Below are 3,840 nucleotides of genomic sequence, written 5' to 3' on the forward strand. Positions count from 1 at the left end.
TTCAGTTCCTTGAGGTGGCCTAGTGGCAAGGAGCTGCAACTACAATCCCAGAGGCAAACGGTTCGAATCCACCAGATGCTCTGCTGGGAAAAGGAGGGACAATCTCCTGTACCAGTCAGATCTGATTTGACGGTACACTCACACCAATTTGACGGTACACACACAAAATAATTAAAAAAAATTTTTTCAATTAAAAAATATTGGGGTTTCCAAAATTGGGTTTTCCTTCTCTTGCAAGTTTCTGCCTTACATGGGTTCCAACTTTTGGGTTTAAATATTTTTATTTTATATCTATTTTTTTCTTTGTTGTTGTACATTTTCTTCCTCCATTCCCTTACCCTCTCCCCTCCTACCCTTCAATGTACCTCTTGTTCCAGATTGCGGTCACACTCATAATGCCTGATCATATATTCCTTTTGGACAGTTCTTTCTCTCATCTTTTCTAATGCAGTGTTCATAATCTATCCACTCTTTCCTCAACTCCCAGTGTCTGTCCTATTTTATAACAGCAATGTTGTGCAGTATTTCTCCTCTTGTGAATGAGATATTTCACTCAACATAATGTCCTCCAGCCTCCCCCAGCTTGTGTAATGATTTATAAGTTCATTATTTTTCTTTTAAAGAATAAATTGGTTTTAATGACCATTATAGAAAGTTAATTCACTTCAATGATGCTGGAACGATGTGCCACTCACAGCAATATATAAAGAGTTCATTATTTTTCAATGCTCTGTAATATTCTATTATGTGAAAGTACCACAGTTTTTCCATCCATTTGTTTGTTGATGGGCACTTGGGTTGCTGCGATCTCTTTGATATTGTGAACAACACAGCAATAAACATGGGTGTGCATACATCTGTTTTGAGTGGTGGCTCTGGTTTCTTTAGAGTATATTCCCAATAGTGTGATTGCTGGGTCAAATGGTATTTCTGTTTCTAACTTACTGAGAAAGCACTAAACCACCTTCCATAGTGGTTGTAACATTTTACGCTCCCACCAGCAGTGAATAAGAATTCCGATCTCTCCACAACCTCGCCAGCATTTGTTGTTTGCTCTGTCAAACTTTGCTATCGCTGCTGGGGTGAGATGATATCTCATAGTTATTTTGATTTACATCTCTCCAATAGCTGGAGATTATGAACATTTCTTCATGTGTTTGTTTGCCATCTGAATGTCTTCTTTGGAGTGTCTATTCATATCCCATGCCCATTTTGTGATTGGGTTGTTTACCTTTTTCTTGTGGAAGTGCTGAAGTATCCTATAAATTTTAAATATAAGTCCCTTATCAGATATGTCATTGCTAAATATTTTTTCCCAGTCTGTGTGTTTCCTTCTTACCCTGTTGAAGAAGTCTTTGATGTACATGGGGATTTGATTCTTAGAGGGTCCCATTCATCTATTTTATTCTCTCCTGGTTTTAGGTTTTTTATTATGCTTGGAAGACTGTTCACGTTCTGGATTAGGGCTTCTAGAGTTCTTCCTTGCTTTTCTCTGATGAATTTAATAGTCTTTGGTTTCACTTCTAGGTCCCTGATCCACCTTGAGTTGTTTTTTTGTGTAAAGTGTAAGCTGTGGGTCTTTCTTACTTACGTTTTCTGCAGATAGTTTTGCAATTTTGCCAATTGCCATTTCTCCACTTTACTGATTTTGTCTCCTTGTCAAAGATCAGTTGACCACAGATAGATGAGCTGAGCTGATTTCTGGCTTCTTAGTTCTATTTTATTGATCTATGTGTCTGTCACTGTACCAGTACCAGTCTATAAGTACATTTCACTGTCCTGAGTGATTGTACTCTGTTGACTTCCCTAAGAGACTTTATAAATGTAAATGTGGTTTTGTTTGCTCTGTGAGCTATTGCAACAGATTTCAGACCCAGCAGAGCAGTAGTGTTGAATTAGTACAAAGAGGTATGGGAGTGTGGGCGACCTGCCTGACCTCATGGGAAATGCTTTGTGCTGTGGGTGATGATGATGATGATGATGATGATGATGATGGTGGGGGCACTTCCCTTTGTGAAGCTGGTAGAGGCCAGATGTGGCTATGCCCAGGTAATCCTGGCTCTTTTCACAGTGACCCCACAGAACAGATCAGAACTGTCCCACAGGGTTTCCAAGGCTGTAGGTCTTTCAGAAGCAGAGGGCCTTGTCTGTCTCCCACTGATCGGTTAGTAGGTCGAGTTCACCAGCCTCTCACTTAGCAGCTAGCTACTTAACCACTGCACCACCAGGGCTAGCTCTTCTGCTGCTGCTCAGTATTTTAAAAGTCTGTTCTGTGTCCACGCTCAGGGCAATGGTCCAAAAGGGGACAAGCTGAAGCAAGAAAAGCAGTGGCAGCCCCCTATCTGGGGCCCTTTCTCTCCTTTCCCTTACCTATCCAGCCCCACTACACGTCAACAACACGCCTGTTAATAAAACACACTCTGCAGAAACTCCTTGCATGATCAGTGTCTACATTTAGGAGGGAAAAGAAAAATACAGAACAAAGTAAAAATCACCCATAATCCCAGGTCTTCAAAATCATCAATGCCAATATTTTGATGTATTTACATCTAGGCTTTTTGGAGATTCTTAAACAAGCCCATCTGTCTGCCATGGAGTGGCTGGTGGATTTGAACTGTGGGAGAGGTGTGGACTCTGTGTTAGCAGTGCAGCACCCTACAGACCAGGCCCCCAGAGCACTCTTGTTTTCAGGCAGTGAGGGTCACAATGGGAGGCATGGACTGCTTTCTCTGTCACTGCCCATGACAGCAGGTGCTTTGGGTGTGAAGGCTTCATGTCTTACCTGGGTCCACGGCAATCAGTGTCTCCAGTTCTCGGATCTTCTTCACAGCGGATGCAGATGCGATGCTGTAGTGCAAAGGCTCCTGGGAGATAGGATGGACTTCCAGAACGGCCTCAGTGCTGAGACAGGTGGCTGGCATCTGCATGGCCTTCAGGTCCATCAGAATGGTGTGACCAGGAGCGCTGGCAAAAGCCAGTGGAGCTTCTAGAACACATGGAAGGAGGGATGGAGCTTAGACACTTCCTAAAACCAGGCCCTTCTCAGCCTACTACTCACAGGCAGGTGTCACCTGTTCCCCATGTCTGCTCACAGTGCCCCCTGCACCCCTTGTCGGCATTAGAGAGAGCACACGGGCTCAGGCACCAGCCAGGTGTCACTGAGGTCAGTGCCTCCAGGTGTGGGGAAAGGTGTGAGGTGCACCCCACATGGAAGGCTCCGTCAGCTTCCTCCCACGGTCGTCAGAAAACGTCTGCTCAATTCGAGCACTGAGTAGACGGTCTCCTCCGTGTGACTCGCAGCCATGGAAACCCGAGTTCGTTCCAACTCAACAGCAACAAATTCTGGGGCTTGTTTTTGTTTGTTTGTTACTTTTTATATCCCCTTCTCATATGTTATTTGGTTTGCATATAATCATTCATATTCATTGTGTTTCATTCATGTACATATTGAGTTTTATACAATCATTCACATACAGTGTATTTTATATCATTAATTACTATCAATGTCTACTTATTACTGCCCCATCTTTTCAAGTCCCCATTGAAGCTTTCCTGTCCCTTTGCTCACCAACGTCTGCTCTCCTAGTGATTTCTTTGGGGTTTTTAACGATACGTGAAGCCATTTTGCTTCACTCTGCAGCCAGTGTTGGGTTTGGTGCCGTCTCTGAAGACTGAAGGGCGCTCTGGTGGTTTAGTGGTCAGGATCTGTGCTGCCATTCCGTCAAAAGGCAAAGGTTTCAAATCCACCAGCTGCCTCTCAGGAGAGAAAGATGTTTCGTCTCCTCCCATGTGATTAAACTGCCTCTGAAAACCAGCTAGAGGCTCAGCTATGGGTTGCTT

General features: G+C 43.6%; 1 protein-coding gene across 1 annotated transcript in view; it reads right to left on the reverse strand.

The window, feature by feature from the left end:
- LOC102847758 (chromosome unknown open reading frame, human C14orf159) overlaps positions 1 to 3,840 on the reverse strand; it is a 95,707-nt gene that overhangs the window by 69,935 nt on the left and 21,932 nt on the right. Inside the window, exon 6 of the mRNA XM_006879215.1 lies at positions 2,783 to 2,986. Within this exon, the coding sequence (XP_006879277.1) occupies positions 2,783 to 2,986 (204 nt within the window). The remainder of the gene's footprint in view (positions 1 to 2,782; positions 2,987 to 3,840) is intronic.

The sequence above is a fragment of the Elephantulus edwardii genome, unplaced genomic scaffold (assembly GCF_000299155.1).
Source record: "Elephantulus edwardii isolate Elephantulus edwardi_28Jun2011 unplaced genomic scaffold, EleEdw1.0 scaffold00002, whole genome shotgun sequence".
Taxonomy (NCBI): domain Eukaryota; kingdom Metazoa; phylum Chordata; class Mammalia; order Macroscelidea; family Macroscelididae; genus Elephantulus; species Elephantulus edwardii.